The following is an 18,876-nucleotide window of genomic DNA, read 5'->3' on the forward strand; positions in this document are numbered from 1 at the left end:
AAAATGCAGATTTCAACTTGTCACTTCATATTTACTGCTATCTTTTACGTGATCTTGCACAGTCTGGATGTGGTGTTTGTAAAAGCTGTAGGGTAAATTGCAGTTTCCTCCTGATACTCTGATATTAAAGTCAATGCCTTGAGATAGAGTTGATATTTTCTACATTCCTGATACAGCCTCAACTCAACAATAGCTTTCCTACAACATACAATCTCCAGCACATGGCAAACCTTCAGGCACATGGCCACATCTTGCCATACATAAGATGTAGAAATGCAGTGAAAATTTAAGAAACTGTTTTTATTTCGGCCCGCTGTATAAGCCTGCTGATCCAAAATCTATGTTTAAACAGGTGACGATAACAAGGCAAGCTGTGACAGCAATTCTATACTACAATAGTAATATCAACAAAAAATGCACAGTTTTCATTGTTGTGCACATAACTGTGCAAACATAATAAATGTTTTGTGCAAGGAAAATTTGTTCCCACTGGTTATGTCTGACCACAGAAGCATGTAGCCCGCGCGCCCCTCCCTCCGCACACAGAACAAGAAAAGGCAGCTGGACTGGACACATGGCGTGCCAGATGTGCTATCATGCCAAGCAACAATATGATCAGATCTGCCTTCCTTTGCTTGCACACCTACTCCACGTGAAGCACTGCACCACCCATCTCCATCAGTCTTGGCCATTCGTAATAACAGTTGCCTATTTTAATTTTTAGTCCAAGTAATCACAAAATGTTGCAATCCTGGGCGTCACAAATAAATCAGCCGCTTTCTAATTCTTGCAAAGTAGGCTGTAATCTAAAATGGAAAACTACTATTAAACAACAAAGGTAGACAGCCTTGGATGCACTTAAGGCAAATGTGAGGGGAGCCATTATTTTCCATCGTACAGCCAGGAAAAAAGGAGCCACTTAAGGAACAACCTCATTTCGGAGTGGGTAAATGTATAGTCAGCAATTTTTTTTCTCTGAGAGAAACTTTAGTAGAAATGATGAACAGACCTCTATGAACATTTACCTTAAACATGAACTCTAGAGAAAGCGTTTTTGTAAAGTCTAATTGTTCCATCAGTTGGTGGACTAAAAACTCTTGTGAGCAGAGATCATAGGAGCAACAATCTACCTACAGAGAGAAAACACTCTTTGACCTTTGTTATGTATTTAAGTTTTATTTGATCAGGTATTAAAAATGTCCCCCTCATTGCCTTAATCGAAATCAAAATATCCGTACTCCTTAAATCACAAACAGTTAACAACCATGGGTCCATATGGCTATCTGGAATAGCTTAAGCAACATGAGCACATGGTTAAATAATGTAGCATATCCCTGCAAATACATCTTACTGAGGCTATTTCTTAACCTACATTTACACAGAGCTGGTTACACCAATTCAGAAATGTGGTGTTTCTATCGCAACATGGGAAGGAGAACCTGCAACATGATACAGTGAATTTCTGTGTCATGGATTTGATCTTGGTGTTATCAGTAAGTAACTGACCCATATTACTAATAATATTGACCCTGGGATAAAGTAATGGCAACCATTTAAACAATGACATCTGCATGAAAATTAACAAATTCAGTTGACCACCTGTCAAAAACAAAGAAAGACAAATAAATTATTTTTAATCAATTAATCAAGCATAACATTTAACCAGTAAAACTAATTTTCCAATCGGGAATTCAAGCAAATGATATTTAGATGATATATTTAGATGAAATAGGAATTTATTTGGCATCTTAATCAAAAAATAATATTGTGCTTAACTGTTTTTTTCAGCTTTTTTTTTGTAAGAAATTACATTTGAAAATTCACAGAAAACAACAATAATTATATTTTAGCATAGCAATCAGATTTTGATTAAAAGGCGTGTGCATAGACTGGTAGATTAACTTTAACAGAAACATAAAAAACTAATTTAGCAATTACCAATATTGTTTATTTAGTGTTAATTTACAGTAGCTGTGGGATAAGACTTACATTGGTTGGTAAAATTGTTAAGCACTGCGTATATAGCAGCCTTTGATTTGTATCTAATGTAATGTACTCACATGCTTTTTCCCATTTTACTGACCACTTAAAGATGGGAGATGATGAATTTATTTTCATTTTCATATTCCTTTTCCAGATGTTAACTTGTCATACTTTAGTAATACATGAACAACAGATATAGTTACATGTTTTGAGATAATATATAACATCCGTTTGTTTTAAGTGTTTTTCTTCTGCGTTGTCTGGAATATAACATGTTATGTTGATAATGCACAATGAAAGGTGCCGCACAGTTAAGTGGCAAGATTCATTATTGAAAAATCTCATAAACAGTTTAAAGCGGTTTTCTTATCAGTTTTTGACATTTTCCATTAAGCGGTTTTCAAAATTAACTTAACATTTGTATGTTTCTTAGTTTTAGACTAGTTGGTTAGTCTAGTTTTTTCTCCCTCTCATTTGGTCAACTAAGAAATGAATTGCCAGGAACATCCTTACTGTGCAGATGTTTTAGGCAGTGCTAGTAAGAAGGGTTAATGTTACCAACACCAGTTTCGGCTGAGGTTTGTTTTTCTTCTTGTCATTGAGAAACTGATACTGCGAACCTGAGCCACCCCTAGGCAGAGGTGGGAAGTAACAAAGTACAAATACTCCATTACAGTGCTTAAGTAGAAATTTCAGGTATTTAAGTATTAATTTTTCTGAAAACTTTTAACTTTTACTTACATTCTCAAAATGGGCTTGTTACTTTTGCTTTTAAGGCATTTGAGGGAAGTTATTATTTCGTCACTGTGGGCCATTTAACATCAAACCAATTAGACCGTAGACAGTAACACAGGAAAGGCAGTCCTGTTCGCCTATTAATCACCACGTGATGTCACATGAAAATATATGAAAGAGCCAAAACAGTGTGCCATAGTCAGAGGTTAAAGTGGGCCAGTGTTTTTATTTTATTTAATTTTTTTCCCCACAACATTGGAATGGCTGCAGGTCGTGGTTGCAATACTTCAGCATTTAGCTAGCCCTACACAAGATGAGCGAGCATATAGTGAGTAATATTTTTTAACTTATCGATTGTTTCTGCCTTTTTGCTACAAGCCACATTTTAACTACATTCCCACTGTGCTTTACTCTAAATACTTCACATCACTCCTCACATCCGTGGCCATTTCATCAGTTCAATTCAATTCATCTGTCTTCGACCTGTAGAAGGAAGCCAGAGGAGGCCCATTTAAGGACAGGGGAAACATGTAAACTCCACATGGAAAGGCCACAGCCAGTGTTTGAACTGTTGCTATGATGCCACAGCATTATCCACTTCACCATCATGCCACACTTTATACAGGATGATGTTTATTTGAAAACCAGAGGAACACTTACCAGTCGTATCTGCTTTTAGTTTGCATATCCTTGCGATGATATGTAAGAAATTTAGAAAAATCAATAGATCTGCCAGTTGGATTTAATCTCCCTGACCTCCCCTTCGCTTTTCTACATAAACGTCCCCTTACTTAGAAGAAAAAATATTGGAGACCATTTAAGAAAAAGTTCTAATAATCAAAAGCACTTGACAGTGTCGAGAAGAAGAATCCTCATGATCCTCTACTTGCCAATTTTAAGGGTTGGTAGAAAAGACTTGATATCTATTAATCTAACTGCTGTATTCACAGATGTTGCCTATAAATCCAGAGTAAGACACCAAAGGAGAGTGAACAATTTTTCATTTTTTCTAATCTGGCAAGGGGAAAAAACAGATTGAGTATGAAAACCTTCCAGCTGCTCAGCTATGAACAGGTTTACTGCTGTCTAAAAGCAGAAGATGCACTTGAGTCATAGGGGTCTTTTCCCATTTGCCTAATGGGAAGCTCGCAGGCAGAAAAAAATCACACCTTAATTTGGTAAACAACTCAATACTTCATAACTGTCAAGATCTTCCCACCTGGTAGTAACAGTGCTGTTTTGTGCTTGTAAATTCAAAATTTCTTTAAAAAGAAAAAAACTTATCAAACTTGGCATTCAATGCATGCAGGATTTGGCTCTCCATGCATTTTAAACACATATTTTTTATTATTTTTGGGGGATGTTTTTTGCTGTAAAATGAATTTTTTAAAAGTCAGCACAACTAAACTGAACCCAGCGGATCACCTTTGTGTATGAGATGTAAAGTGACAGCCAAATTTCCCTTTAAAATGTGTTAATGCTTGGGAAATTCTTAATTTGTTAAAGCATCTGATGTAAAAACCAAGACAAGTACTCTAAGCTCCTGAACAAAATGGGTCTATCATAAACCTACTAAAAGAGAGTATAGGGAAACAGCTTTTTTCTTCCCAATGAAAAGACCCAGTGCTTTGTTAAAAGGAGATCATAAAAGCTCAAAGGCACCATGGAGAATTTTAAAAAGCTTTAAGGACTATTTCCTTATCACTGCCAAGAATTTACAGAATTTAATACATTTGTTTTATTCTTACCTGAAATACAATATACCCTGCACTTGCCCACCCGTGGTTAGTATTATAATTTTACCTCATGGGGGAAAAAAAACTGAATGAATGAACTTTCTCTCTAAACAGAATTCAAAGAAGCCATTACAGCTGTGGTCACGCCTGCACTCAACCCCGGTGCTTTGAATTGAGTGTAGTAGAGAACACTAAAACCAAGTAGAGGCAGTAAAAACCTCTAAAGATTTGCTCTGTCAATAAACAAAGAGCGTATTTGGTCTTCTAAACACTGCACTGAAATCCACACTAGAACTTTTTTATCAGCTGAAAATATTGAGTGATGCCTGTCTAGAAAAATGTACGAAGAAACACACCCAGTTATTACAACTTCACTGTCCTAAATTATGTGTTTGACTCTTTACTACACAATTCCAAACCTCATTTAGCTTTTATTACTACATTGGCTTGTGTCAGCGAATTATCAGTTTTTTTGGTTAAAACATGCCTAACAGAGTCTGACAAGAAATGATCATAATGAATAAATTAACTGAATTCTGTCAACTCAGAAGCAACAAAAGAATGAAAATGTTGCTGTAATGCTTAAAGAAATGAAAACAAAACAAAAAACACCTGGCAGAACATCTCACAGCTAATCAGGTTAATTAGCAACATGATTGGATGTAAAAAGAGAAGAGACGGAGAGGGAAGTAAAGATAGGGAGCGGCTCATCGTTCTGTGAAAATGCAAATTGGGTTTTTCTTAATGAAAAATAGAATTTTAGAATTTCAACATCTACTGCACATCTTACCATTACTCATAATTATATAACAACTGACAAGTCCAGTGTGCTTTGAGTCTACCATCCAGTCTGCTTTTACAAACATTTGTGGAAGAAGGGGTCTTATTAACCGCCGTTATTACAAAATGGAAGCATTTAGGAACCACAGCAATCAGTGTGAGACAATGTACAGTTACAGTGCACAGTCACTTAGTGCTGAGGTGCATAGTTCATAAAGGTCGCTGACTCAGTAACTGCAGAGTTCCAAAACTCCTCTTACATTAACATCAGCACAGAAGCTGCGCACCAGGAGCTTCATGGCATGAGTTTCCTGCAGATCTTCTGTGTTCCTGGCCCAGTACTTATATTCTATTGTCCTTATATTTCACATCATGCTATGCCCACTGAAAAAAATTATAACTGAAAGTATTCTTAGCTACATGCAGTATTCATGTCATTGTATTTGTGGAAAAACATCTGTTTAATTGTCCTTTTCCTACATGAAGTTATGTTGCTGTTTTTGGTAGGAAGTAAAAATGAGATGTTAAAGTAAATGAAAACCCAGTCTCAGTATTATGATAGGACCATCAGGTATCCATCTACAAGATTTACTGAGCAAAGCAGTTCCTGTTCATCTGCAATGTTTTTCACTATAGTCAAACTGAAATTCATTGAGTTGGCAAATTCAGCTCTCGAATCTGTTTACTCATCACGTGGCATTTTGAACTGCGTTTTTTACAGGTCTGATTAAATGAGCTTGAGAATATATTAACTGGAACACAGAGGAACTCAGAGGTGTTAAAAAACCTCTGAGTTGCATGTGATACAAAAAAACATCAATCACCAAAATGAAAAACAACTCAAACTGTTATGTCAGCTGTTAGGATACAGTTTGGTCAAAACTGCAGTAAATAACTTTTTTGTTAACTTTCCAGCTCCCCTACAGTGGTTCAAACTCATTTCCTTACAAGTGTCACTCATTTTGACGAGGCCTCCACTGGAACTGAAGAAGCAGATAGGCAATAGAAGCATAATTTAAAAGAGCTGCTATATTTGAGATAGTCATGTCTGCTGTATGGCACCAGGGAAGCCATTAAAAGGGGTCTAATGACTTTATTATTCAGTATTTATTTATTTTTTGTAAAAATTGCTTTATGGAGAAAAGACATTTTTACATATTGGAATGAAAGTTGAGCTTTTCTGTGATAAGAGCTTAATTTTACACATTTTTGGCAGGCGTACACAGCTCAGTACATGCATAAGGCAGGTGTTTTATCAACTAAAACGGATCCCAAACAATAATCAGGCAAAGTGAACTCAAGCCGCTGTTCAGCAATCAATAACCACAACTATAATACTGAGCAACAAACTAGAACAAGTGGCTGCAGATGCTGCAGACAGCACAGTAGCACGCTGCACAGTTATTAGAGGAGAGCATCATAAGGCCAAGCTAACTTTCACTCCAGCTCAGCAATGCAATATACATTATCGGAAAAAAATTACTTACTTTTGTCTGAGAATCCTGCACGCATATTACCAAAAGGAGCCCAGGCTGATCTAAGTGGGCTCCTGTTCATCTGATTTCATATAACCCACCTTCTTTAGAGTATCATTATTTTAAATTGTCCATTATTGTCCATAATGCTTTTCAGCATCGTGAGCACTTGCTTGTGCTTGTAATTTCTTTTCCTGAGAACTATAACTATATAGGTTTGACTCCTAAAGCCTGAAAATTGAATCCATTGGATGAGCAAACATGCAGGGACAAAGCTCGTGTGCGACATCTACCTGCTCCAAAGTTGGTTCTAATGCTCTTATCCTGCTTATAGCTTATTGTAACATGTGTTAAGTTTTTTTTTCCTTCAATAAAAAAAAAGGTTTAAAAAAAATAACAAAATAAAATGTTGTTAATGCCTCTTTTTTTTTTTAGCTGCACTATTTATGCCTCTCCTGGCTTCTGCTTGAGATATTTCTGGCACTTAATGGCACAGAGCATTGAGCATCTGTTTTTCACAATGATAATTAGCAAGCTCCAATTCAAAATTTCAAAACCCCAGTAGGGGTTTGACAACAGTTAGGTTACCACTGCGTTGAACACATTTCCAGACATCTCAAACGGTCCCCTGTGGACTTTGTACAAAAACTCCCTGTGATGCATCTTATTTCTAACCAAAGAAAGATGGCAGCCGGAAGTGCCATATCAAGGCTCAGTGACCACATGTCTTGATCTGTCATTTATCAAAATCTGTCTCATTTTCGGGCCCATTTAGCAGTTAATGTGTCAAGTTCTTGTTTGATTAGCTTATGTCTAATTATTGGTCACAAGTCATATTTGCTACATGATTACAGTGAACAAATTCTAACTGTAAAGCCAGGCACAGTTCATCCTCTGCTCTTATAAATGCAACAGACAGAAGTGATGCATGTGGGTGAAATGGAAATATTTTTGAAGCCTTTTTTTTCTCCTTTATAATATGTGGCTGATATGTAGGCTAGATCTCTTGCGATAAATAAAACCATATTGCAGCTACAGGCAGAAGGTCAAATAGTACTCAATTAAGCAAGAAAGTAGATGAACTGAATGAATACATTAACAAAGAGTAATGATCCCTGAACTGTACATAGCTGCTTTTCTTATTCTAGTACTCTATGCAATGATATTAAGAGCAGAGCATGCCAGAACTCAAGTAAATTTGATTTAGTAATACTTTACCAATAGTATTGTAATACTTACAACAGATGTCTAACATACAGTGTATTTAGAGTTATGCTGGACATCAACCAAATGCAGGACAATTAAAGTCTCAATAGCCAATGAAGACGTACAACAGGTGACACACCCCACTGCATTTAAAGCAGTAAAAATGGAAATATAAAAGTTATGGAATAGACAAAGGAGCACAGGGAACAGGACAGAGAAACAAGAGCCAAACGGACAAACAAAGTCAAAAGGTGGGGGAAGGGGTTGCAACAAGTAAAACCAAAACTAGAGGAACCATGACAGAGACAGTGACAAATGACTTATTCTTACAATGCATAATTAACATAAACTTACTTAGAAATGTTATATAAAATGAAGAAAGGTTCTTTAATAACTTTAGCACAGTAGTGTGGTGTTTATTAGTTTGAATGATTAGCATAAAGGCCATATACTTTAGGTTTCTGTCCTCCACAAATGTATTTTCCTGTAAATTAATCTTGTCCGTTCACTGACAGTACATTAACAGGCTGGGTATCACTGGGTCCAAAAGGAGCCCGATGTGAGAAATGACTTTGAAAAAAATAAAATAACAACCAGCTACTGAGGTCTACACATTCCTTTTATCGCTTGAACTTTTTCTACTGGTCATTGCAGCCACTGTGCGACAGCATAATTAGTCACAGAGCAGGTGTTATGCAATGTAATGTATCATTTATGCAATTATAATTTTTTCTCTACGTTCTATCAATGATGCATGGGCCTTTTCACAGTGATTGTGAAGGCTTATTGTAATTAACCATCTTCTGAGAACAAACAATGCTTATCTATAATTATATTTGCCTTATCTTTGTGTCAATTACAGTTTGTACAAACACATTATGATACACATTACAACTATATTTTGATGCTAAATTAAATAATATGTTAATTTACAAGCTGTTGATTAAAACTTCGGAACATCCTTAGAACATGCCAGGGTGTTAGTTATGAGCTTCACAGGTTGGAGGCTGGGATGTAGACTGTCAGGTGTCACTTACCCTGCAATCTCATCAATCTGTGTAGTATCTCTCTGGGCTTAGTCGTGGAATGCCCTACACCCCTATTATTCCATCAACAATCTGACAGCGCAAAGGAGAATAAAAATGGCAAGAGACTGAGCAGTAAGAACACAAACAGCTCTAAATTAGAATATTGATGTTTTTCTGCAGCAAAGGCCTCACAAGAGTTCCAATACATGCATGAGAGAAGCAGGAGTGCATTTGGATTTTAAATAAGTAGGAAAGAAAATAATGTGCTGTCAAAGGTTTGCTTCCAGGGAAACAAACATCAAATGTACGCATGTCACTGTGTGACAATGTACCTCCTGAGGGGGAATTGCAAGACTTTTAAGAACTGACCCTACTGGGGTCAGCGGGGGAGCTGGCCCCAGGGAGGGGTTACCTGCCCCTCCCTTCCTTCCCTCCCCATCTCCAGCTGCCTCCCTCTTCCCGCTCCTCCACAACCACCCACACATGCAGGGCCTTGGAGTGGGGGTATGTCACCAGGGTGCAGAGGAGGCTACCCCCCCCCCCCCCCGTCCCCTTCTGGCTGCCTCTGCCTCAATTTTATCCCACAACTTAGACATTCACATTACTCACACTCTCATTACACATACATATAGGATCTTGGGGGTGGGCACAATCACGGAGTCCAAATTACCATCAGGGTGTATACCTCACCCCTGACGTCGTTGCCCACCTCTCAATTTTAAATACACTTAGTCATTGAGGGCTAGCAGGAGGGACTATGCGCTTACCTGCTGCTCCTTGGCAGGTAGCTCCATGCCCTCCTGGGTTTTAATTGCACCTTAGAACACATATGCATCAACACTACAATGAGCGGGTGGAGGGAGGTTTGGAGTCTTCTCCCACCCCCATTCTCTGCGGTCTGCTGGAGCGGGAGGGCTAGTAGGAGGAGTTGGCCGTCCGACTGCGGTCTGGGGTGTGGGGCCTCCCTGCTGCTGCGGAGTCGGGGTGGTCTGCCTCTCCCCACCGCAGGGAAAAGGGTAACACCACCTGGGTCTGGGTGCAATTCCCCCCTCCAGGGGCAAGGGTACCTAGACCCGGTTTGTAGAGTACGCTTGGGGAGTGTGATTGTGTGTACAGCGTCTCTTTATGTCTGTCTCCACGTTGGTTGAGTGTGGAGTGAGTGCATATGAGAGCATGAGGGTGGGAATGGATGTTTGTGTCTGTGTGTGCCTGTATGTCTGTGTCTATATGTCAGGTTGGGTATCAGAAGCCACCTCTCTGGGGACACCTCAGGCCCTCCAAGGTTTGGAGGCCTATCTCCACCCACCACCACTTCCCCTGCCGGTGGCGGACTCCCTCAGGTGTCGGTGTGTTGGTGGTTCTTTGTGTCTGGGGGTGGGCGTCCGGGTACACACCGGCTCACTCCTTGGCGGCCGCTTGTCGGGGCCTGGGGCCTGGGGCTCGCTCGGGCCCCTTTGGAGGTGGGGTGCCCCCGGCCTCTCGGCCTGGGGCTCGGTCACTCAGGCACAGCTGGGGGCCGGCGGAGCTCACGGGCGCGTCACTGCAACTCCCCCTGACTTCTGCTCCGCGGCTGCTGGGCGAGCCCTCATCTGGGACTCTCCTCAGCTCTTACTGGAACAGTGGCGCGGCTGCCCCTCTGTTGGTCTTCCATGGTCTCTTGTGTTCTGGGGGCCTCTGGATGTCTGGAGTTTTGATCTCCTCCATACCCGCTTCACACCCTGGAGGACGGGGCTGTGGCCCCCCCACACTCCCTAGCAGATCATTACATGGAGAAACCTTTGGAATGCAAGCATGCTGATCCACACAGGTATGCACACATGGGTATTCACAGACGCGGACTAAAGCTTTCTTGGCTGCTACCTCAAAGCACACTGTGCGCTGTCTATCTTACGTGCTGCACAATATCGTTTATTATTTAGTAAATATTGATATCTATGACTAGCTAGTTTATTGTGATGGTGCTTTGTTTTCTCTATTATTATGTTGCTCTTTGTTGTTTGCTGTCTCCTCTGTTTGTTTTTTTTGTTTGTTTGTTTTTTTTTTTTCTCCATACAGGTGACCCAGGAGTTCTTTTTTTTTTTTCTCTCTCTTCCCCCCCCCTTCTCACCGTCTCTTCTCCCCTTTGGTTTTCTTTCTTTCTCTCCCCCTCTTTCTCTCATTCATCCCCCCTGTCCTATTTATTAAAAAAAAAAAAAAAAGAAAAAAAAGAAAAAAAAATGACAAAGGATGAACTGAAGCTCTGCCATCACGTAATGTCGCATACTGCTGTTTCTGATGTCATTTAGAACTGACACTTTAACAACTCACAAATTACTTACTTGGTTTTGACAAGAATAGACAGGAATGTACTGATTCATGTTCAAGGTTGAGATTCAGCTGGATTCGTTTACTGACCAAAAATAACTCTCGCAACCGCGGTGTTTCTCAGTCACAGAAAGATATTCTTCCTCTCTGGGTGGATAAGGAGGATCATGTCTAGCTGTTTGCATCTTGCAAGAATTCCAAATCAGTTTGATACGCCCTCCCCTGAATTAATGGCGCAGATCACGCCGCATCTCATGGTAGTTGAGTTTTAAATCTATGGGTTTACATACTGCACGCTAAAACAAACACATCAAAAACAACCCCTGGAACCTAAGGTTGCTACAGGTTTTTAGCTGAATAAGCCAAGTCTGTGCCATATCAAGCTCTTTTTTGAGCTTTTGTTAGATTATGACAGGCAGATTATTTGGGAAAGTAATTGTCCCCAGGTGTTATGAACATCCCAAGCTTATTCTCCACCCTCGTGATTTTCAACTGTAGAGATTAGGCTCAGAGGAAAACGGGTCCAAACAGGCACAAACACACTAAGTATGTGTAGCCAATGAGCTTTCTGATTTGCTTGAGCATCCCATCCCTCTGGGCCTCATGATCCAGGGAAAGAAAAGTCCTCTTTTTACCCCAGGACCTGTAATACCTGCATGATGAGTGCCACCGTGCTGCCAGCTGAAAAAAAAAACTAACTCAATCCCTCTATCTCAATGCACCACACACAAATCACACGGTACTGAGGAGCCAGGGGGGAACACACTGAAGCTCTTTACAGCCACCTGCTGTGCTTGCAGTAATACAGCATTTTGAACTAACTGAAATTATCTTTGGTTTTTTTTTTTTTCTTTAATAGCAATTATAAAATAAAATGGCAACTCTTTATTTTGCAGGTCTGTAATTTCCTAATAATCTCTACATAGAATTATTGCATTTATTGGGTAAATAAAGAGCTTGCTTAGCTGTATTTAATGACAATTAAATGGTATCGCATTGACAACTTACATATTCAAACAATGCATGCTGAATTGTATGCTTGCTTGTAAACAAATTTTAAAAATTTAGCATCTTTAGCTGATCTGCTCTGCTGGAAACTCATTGTAAATGCTGACTGAAAGGGTGCCAGCATAAGTAATAATTAGCACGCTGTTAAAAATTGCTTTCCAGGAATGCATATATGAATTTGGTTACAGTTCTTTATAGCTACGCAAATCTATGGGAATATGTTGCACAGACACAAAAAACCCATCTTATTATTGGATTATTTCTGCCATGAATACCTGATTGCAGAGTCTTGCATACTGGTGGAAGATGCACAAACCTCGAGCTGTTCAGGGACTCAAATTGCTGGTGTAGCCCACACTTGTGTATGCATGACAGGTCAAATGTCTTCCATCACTCATTTTATTGTTGAGTTTTTATGGTGACTTAATTAAGTACACAAAGGTCAAAGGCTCTGACTTTGCATTTTGAATGCAGACTTTAATGATGCATTGGAACTGCTGCTTAAATAATAGCAGCCTCATTATTGGATGAGTGCTTGTCATGGATGATTTACATTCTGCATGTCAAATGAGCCATCTCAGGGAGAAAACAACATCACAGTGGCTCAGAGGACGAACTAGGTCCCATCTCCATGGTTTCCCATTAACACTGGGATGGTTGGCTTTTGTGACTACCATTACTTAGTGCACACAACAATTAGCAGTGGGGGTGTCTCTTCTGTGTATTCATTAATACAAAATGCTGTTCACACATAGGAGTGAATAACTCCCCTGCAGGGGTAAGAATTTGGAATTACTCTCAAAATAAGTCATAAATATGTCACTGACCACATAAGTCTGACCTGCGTGAAAAGCTTCAGTCTTTCTGCGTTGCTTTGGTAATTGGAAGTTTAAACACGTAAATATGTAAACACTTCATTTGCGAGATTTGCAGTGCTCATATGCAAACTCAGGACAGAATTATACATAAATGTGTTTATTTTAGTCAGGTAATATTAATAAAACAGATAGTACGGATTGTGTATGTTCAACTCAACACACATAAAGCAAGATTTTACAGTCTGATGAGAAGACGAGACATTTTTTGGTGATTTGTTTTTATGTTTAAACTTCAGTGTTTCTGAGCATTCAACACAGATGCATCACATAGCATTGTATTTTATTTATTACACTATAGCCTTTACGACCCTACTCTTCCCCAGCATGTAGATTTACACACTGTAAACTGTTCCCTTTTTGAGCACCTTAAGGGTTTTAGTTTAGGACTGATTTGTCTTTGCAGAGCTTTTAGAGCGTACTGATTTTTGTCTTGGTAACTGACTTCACGTCAGCCCAGAAAAAAGCTCAAATTCATTCCATCTCCCATCATTCTCCCTGTTAATTAAGATTCACCAGTGCTACTTCATTATGGTAATTTTGTCATTGAACTGCTGGAATGGAAGATTAGTGTGGAGACACCCTACCTCTTTCAAATACACCCAGCAGGAAGTATAGCAACAAGATCAATTTTCTCCCTTCACATCACAATTAGATGCATAGGGAAAAAATGTATAAAACAGATTCAACTTCCAGACTTATGGAAATGCACAAAAGTCAGAGTTTGGGCAAAATAAGGTACATAAACCGCAGGGCTTTATAATTACATTCTGATCACAATGCGGCTGACAGGTTCATGCGAGCCACATGTAATCCTGACTAAACTAATGAAGACTGCCAGCACTGACTGCAGCAATTTAACTGTACGGGAAACCAACAGCTTAGGATTGAAGCTGAAAGGTTTAGAATCTGAGTATAAGACTTGCACACTTAAAATAAACTTGGGGGGAAAAAAAAAAAAATATATATATATATATATATATATATATATATATCACACTGTGCTAAAGAAAGGTATAAAAGAAAATGGAGTGTTTTACTTCACTCCCTGGAAGAAGGACATTTTCAAATTAGTTTCACCGCGTCCAGTGTCTCCACTAGAAGCACCGGGAGTTACACCCACCAGCGAAAGCATACTTGTACATAACTGCAGCAAAGACAGGACTGATACCACAGGATGTTAGTTAGTCTTTAATTGCAGTTAAAAGTAAAAATTAAACTCAAAACTAATGTGAGCACATTATCAAATCCAGTGAGTGACAAGCCTTTGCATCTTTAATAGGACAACGTAGCATATGCACCTAACTGTCATCCCTTATGATCAGCCCTGGGCTATGTAGGCAATTATGATTAATACCACAGACGTGCTGTACTTCAGCACCTCACTTACAAGAAAGAAACCTTGTCAGTGCGTGTTTCACCTTCTCAGCACGTGACTGATGAACAACTTGATTATAATCATCTCCTTTCACTCTAGGACTCTCCCCCCCCCCATCGTTAGATAATTAAGCTGATTTAGTCACACTTGAAAACACAGATGATATGTGAGGATAGCCGTGAACAACACACATCTAAATAAGTCTGTTTAATTTGAGGATAAAGAACTGAATGTGCAAGAACAGTGAGATTACATATTGCCTCATCAGTGTTGTTTAGTACAATTTGTTAAGACCTGTACAGCAGGAATATAATAAATAAGTACAGTGTGGTGTAGGTTAATACAGCCAAACGGGGTGAAGAATAAGACTCACTTCTCAGTTCAGTTTAGTGAGACTTGCATTAAAAATGTATTTGGAAGTTTCTCTAAGTCAGTGTTTTGTTGTTTTTCATTCCCACCAGGTATCCATTCGCCGTACACGTACTCTTTGTTTATAGTGGTATTCTTTCAGGTGCTTTTTTAAAGCATTTGGAATGGGAAGCATATTAATGCCATCATAGGTGGTGCAGCTGCTAATGACCGCTCGACAGATGTGCTGCAAGCTGAAGGGCTGTGTGCGGTGGATGGGGTTGGACAGGAGGGGCTCGAAGAACATGCAGGAGTTGGGATCCTTGTAGTGCTCTAGCAGTCCTGTAACTGTGGGCGCGTGGAAGACACTGGGGTCATGAACATCGAAGCTAAAGTTGTGATTCCACTGTTCAATACGTGCATGTAGTGAGCGGCCATAGCGGCGGAAGCTAACTGAAAAGAGGTAGTCTTCCTGGGCAGAGTCCCGCAGTAGAAAGGTGCCTTCAGGCTTTCCCTCCAGCAATGTCTCTGCCTCGTAGCGGTCCATGACTCCCCAGTAACATGGGAGGTTTGTGATCTGCAGCAGGTCTGGAACTAAACAGTGAATGTAATCAATCTGAGTGTGAATGCGATAGCTATCGTGAGATTTGTGATGCTCAGTCTGAGGAAGAATTTCTCCAGAGGTCATGCTGGTCGCAGTTATGTCTGGGTCAACCAAAGCGTCGGAGACAGCGTCGCAGGTGTGGACGGAGGCTGATGCAGAGGCTGCAACTTCATCCAGAGTGTCCAAACAGCTCTGTAAGAGGAGTTGGTGTTGCTGCTGTCTTTGGAGAAGAAGCTGCTGTTGCTGATGGACGGAGGTTCTGTCAGTCTCAGCTAAGTCATTCATACCATGAGCCAGCTTTGGGCCGTGCTTGTAGAGAGGGTTAATTTGGGCTGTAACCTCAAATGTGTGGATCTCTGCATTGGGAGGTGGCTCAACCCCTTGTTCAATGCTGATGCGCCTGCGCTCTCGTAATCGGTCATCCACATCCTCCACTGCAACTGCCATGGTTGAAGTTGGGGCAGTGCACACTACTGTAGAATCTAGCAGGGGAGGCTGGGTAATGGGGGCCGTGTGTTGTTTAATGAGATACCATTTCTGAGCCAGCTCTGATCCTACAGGGAAAGGGCAGTCATCCAACATCAACTCACTGAGATGGATCTTGCGCCTCGAGGAGCCACAGGCACTTGATGATGAAAGAGCCTGCGGCAATGGAGCTGGTGCCGCTGCAGTGTGTGTCTTTATTGGGAAACACTGCCCCATTGCATCTTGGATTTTTTGCCTGAGAGTGCGACTGCTGCTTGACCCTCTCCCCTCACCTTCACTAGATGTGGGTAACTCTGCAGCAGAGCCAGTCGCTCCCAGAGTTGGTCTTGCTGTTACTCGTTCCTGTCCTAGTAATGAGGCAGCTACTTCAAAGCCCTGCCATCTCCAACTATCCCTCAGAGGGGAAGGGGAAGATTGGTCTCTGGTCTCCAGTTCACTCAACAGCTCACCATACTCAAAGCCATCACTGACAGGTCGCTCAGCCGCAGCGTCGTGGGAGGAAAGGCCTTTTTTCTTCCCCTTTCCACCTTTCCTTCCACCGCCTGCATCTCGTCTCTCCTCTGACCGGCTCTGTCTCACCTTGGGACGAGCCCCCCTCTCTCGATCTTTTCCTCGGTTCCCTGACTCCTTTGGTAATGACATGACGGAATATGTGGAGACAGTTTCACCAATCCAGGAAATTTCCAAGGAACAGCTAATTAGTTATCTTTCAGCAAATGATTTCCATCCACATCCTGACATGTCACTCTCACCATCCATGTATAGTGGCCATACAGACTTTACAATGCCTGAAAAACAAAAAAGAAAACTCTGTTCAAAGCTCAGCTTCAACCTTATGGAATATTTATAGATAACATAATGTCAAAATTCTGGTGGCGCACACTTTGTTGCCAGTTTATTTCAAATGCTCATATAAAACTGATGCAATCCAACACAATAGCACTTCTCAGAATTTCACTGTGTTGAAATCTAAGGTTTATTTTTGTTTAAATTGTTTTAGAAAGGTGTTGACCCTAGAGCCGAGACTGACATTTTCATTATTGATTAATCTACAGTTCTTTTTTTTTCCTTTTCTTTTTTTTTTTAACTCAGACTTGAATCTTAGGTAGAGAAAAGAGGAGGAAAAAAACTATACAGGCCAAATGTTGGTTTATGGTATTGTTAGACTGCACAAGAGAGTCTTTTTAACATTAAGAAATCTTGAGTTTCTATGACATCAGATGAGTACACAGAGTTGTCCGTACTGGGAGTAGAATACATATTACAAAACTTTATTACAAAAGAATATACAAATAACACATAACAACACATGATTTAGGAACTAAAGGAGAAGTACTAACAACAAATTTTGAAGAGCTAAACTGCTTTCTAAGTTTTGTGACCTCTGATTTTTCTGTAAAAATGTTATGTCCAGAGTGAATTTTAGCATATCACAGCTTTCAGCAGAACTGATATCAGAGATCATCTAAATAGAGCCAATGAATCGGTTGGCTGATAATGGACTGTTGTCGAACAAGTGCAGTCCCTTTGCAGAACATAGTGGAGAAAGAGATGCCTGAAGGTAAACTAGAAATTATGTTGTTATGCAGTTTGTACAGCAACACAAGGCAAAATCCATTGCATTGTTTCCAATAACAGAGTTGCGGCAATTCTTAAGACTTTGAGTGGTCAACAAGGTGAAAAATATCACACAAACCTAAAGTTATTTAATTATTTATTTGTTGCTCACAGCTTCGAGCAAAATTCAAAGTGGCTCCCTTTTTTGCTAGAAATCCAAAAGGTAATAATAATATACTTTTTTTTTTTTTTTTTTTAATTACAGGGCTTGCGATATTAAGATTGTTTTGACATCTGAAGTGGTGCAGAAAAAGTTCGTTTGTTGGCCACGGTTAGCAATGCTTTCCAGGGGCTTTGTGAATGTACTTCTGTGGCTGTCCCGCTATGTACAGCATAGACAAGATAAATTAAACAAAGAATGACAGATAAATCATTTTAATAATATTAGTGATTATTTCGGATTGTAATTCATGCTTTCATTTTTACACCCATGTTTAGATTTTCTTATGTTTAATTCAATTAGGCTCCAGCTGTTGCCCCCATGTCTTATGTCCTGTCTTGTTAGAGGAGCTGGCTTTTAGAAACATTTAGATATTAAACTTCACATGAAGGTTGACAAATGGTAAAAACACCCACTTTTTCTTCCCTGCGTTAGGCTTCCTTTTATTTGATTAGGTGTCTTGAAAAGCACTCTGTGACACAACTTCTGAAAATGTTTTATGAACAAAGCTTTATACCATTCTTAAACAGCAATAAACTTTTTTTTTAACGGTAGTGTCTCGGCAACTTATAGAAATGTTAAAACTGTTTCAGTTTTAACAAACCGACCAGGGGCAGCAGTATTATCTGGGATCGAGCTCTGTCCTCACAAATCACACCACCCGCTATTATCGAGACACCGGGGATGATCGACTTAAAAGTAAAGATTTACGAACTTGTAACTCTACAACTGAGCCGACCTCAATCGTCGTTAAATATGTAAATTTACCAGCCAAATTAAGTACTTAATCATTTATGCAGCGTGAAATACACTAAGCAAGAACTAACAAGCTAACATTGTTAGCCGACAGCTGTTCAGTGTTGATACATGCTAAGCACAGCTAGCCATCCGCTAACTCTACTTTTCTGCGGTAGGAAGGTCTTTGCCTTGCCTACAGACATTTACATCGGGCTTATACGGCCACAACACACATGTTGAACATACCTAAGAAGTTGTAATCAAGTTCCCAGACCAAACAGACGTTGTTTCTTCTTATTTAAACTAAAGCCGTTATTAACAGCGAGATGACTAGCTCGCATTAGCTTGATGAACTGCGAGAACCGCGCAACCCGGAAGTAAAAACGTACTCTGCGGTATCAATGCGGCGACTCTT

At 39.9% G+C, this 18,876-nt stretch overlaps 1 protein-coding gene across 1 annotated transcript; it reads right to left on the reverse strand.

Moving 5' to 3' along the window:
- Positions 1-14,701: 14,701 nt before the first annotated feature.
- Positions 14,702-18,836, reverse strand: socs9 (suppressor of cytokine signaling 9). The gene is made up of 2 exons (XM_085379360.1): positions 18,708-18,836; positions 14,702-16,734 (listed from the first exon to the last, which is right to left on the reverse strand). Exon 2 carries the CDS (start codon positions 16,586-16,588, stop codon positions 14,957-14,959), a length of 1,632 nt encoding a protein of 543 aa, XP_085235486.1. The 5' UTR covers positions 16,589-16,734; positions 18,708-18,836; the 3' UTR covers positions 14,702-14,956.
- Between the last annotated feature and the right edge of the window lie 40 nt (positions 18,837-18,876).

This window comes from Rhamphochromis longiceps, linkage group LG14, assembly GCF_057381845.1.
Source record: "Rhamphochromis longiceps isolate RC_006_pf linkage group LG14, R_longiceps_female_GT1.1, whole genome shotgun sequence".
In the NCBI taxonomy this organism is placed as follows: Eukaryota; Metazoa; Chordata; class Actinopteri; order Cichliformes; family Cichlidae; genus Rhamphochromis; species Rhamphochromis longiceps.